This window comes from Tupaia chinensis, unplaced genomic scaffold, assembly GCF_000334495.1.
Source record: "Tupaia chinensis unplaced genomic scaffold, TupChi_1.0 Scaffold000477_1, whole genome shotgun sequence".
Taxonomy (NCBI): Eukaryota; Metazoa; Chordata; class Mammalia; order Scandentia; family Tupaiidae; genus Tupaia; species Tupaia belangeri.
In genome coordinates this window covers 2,425,547-2,426,789 of record NW_006159986.1, presented here as the reverse complement: position 1 = coordinate 2,426,789, position 1,243 = coordinate 2,425,547, and the positions used below count along the sequence as shown (strand labels likewise).

Genomic DNA, 1,243 nt, shown 5'->3' with positions numbered 1-1,243 from the left:
CATGAGCTGCCGCACCAGGTGGTGCCGCCCAGACTGCCGCGTGGAGGACACCTGCCTGCCCCCCTGCTGCGTGGTGAGCTGCACTCCCCCAACCTGCTGCCAGTTGCACCATGCTCAGGCCTCCTGCTGCCGCCCATCCTACTGTGGACAGTCCTGCTGCCGTCCTGCCTGCTGCTGCTACTGCTGCCAGCCCACCTGTTAAAAGTCAGGTCACTTAAGAATGAAAGGAAAACACAGAAAAGCTATGCTGCTCTCTGAAGAAGTATTTCATTTTACTTGGATGCAAAATATCATGATGTTGCTAAGTCCCTCAGAAACAACAAAACTCTGTTTGGGCTCCCATGGATGTGCTGAATTAGCTCACTGAAAACATCAGTCAATGTTCTAGATATCCTACCTTGTTTGAGCGAAGTGCCAGGATGGGGTAGTTTTTCATTTCGTTGACTTCTCTGCTCACCACCTTATCTGTTGATCCATATACATCTCCAGAATTGCTTTTTCTTTGAATACCCCTTGTTAACTTCAAATAAAATGTCTGAATGTGCAAAACAAACTGAATTATGTTCTCCTTCTACCTTCAAGCACATCTAGCTGGAATTCAAGAAGAGTGGATTTTCATGTTTGTAATAATCCTAAAGCATGAACATAAACTTTAAATCAAAAAGATCAAATAAAATTAAATCATGCTTCATGGAACCAACCTCAATGTCCACAAACTAATGAATGGATTGGTAAAGTGTGGCATATATACTCTATAAAATACTACTCAGCCAGAAAAAATAACAAAACCCTGGCATTTGATAGAAAGTGGTCATATATGGAGAATCTATTGCTGAGTGAAGTAAGTCAGGCTATTAAAGAAAGAAATTGTATGTATCCACTTAACATATACCGACTATCTGCACTCTATGGTAGAGGGCAAGATATTGGAGGACATAAAAGCAGTGAAAATACTTAACAAGAATAAGACAGTGTGGAATGGGGAGAGAGTTGAAGAGAAGAGGATAGAGAAAGATAGCAAGAGAACAAATAGAGAGGCAGGAGGTTAGTGAGAAACAGATATGGCTTATTACTTGTTGAGGGTGACATGTATAGTACTCTCAACTGGATTGGTCTGAGAAGTATTTTATGATGGGTAAAGTCTTTTTTTTTTTTTTTTGAGAGATTTTCACTGTAGGGCGCGTGCGCTCGCCAGACAGACAGAGAGAGACATAGAGACAGAAAGCGAGAAATCACACCCCAG

General features: G+C 42.0%; 1 protein-coding gene across 1 annotated transcript in view; it reads left to right on the top strand.

The window, feature by feature from the left end:
- LOC102472743 (keratin-associated protein 9-3) overlaps nucleotides 1-1,243 on the top strand; it is a 5,876-nt gene that overhangs the window by 249 nt on the left and 4,384 nt on the right. The window contains exon 2 of the mRNA XM_006155961.2: nucleotides 7-197. Within this exon, the coding sequence (XP_006156023.2) occupies nucleotides 7-197 (191 nt within the window). The remainder of the gene's footprint in view (nucleotides 1-6; nucleotides 198-1,243) is intronic.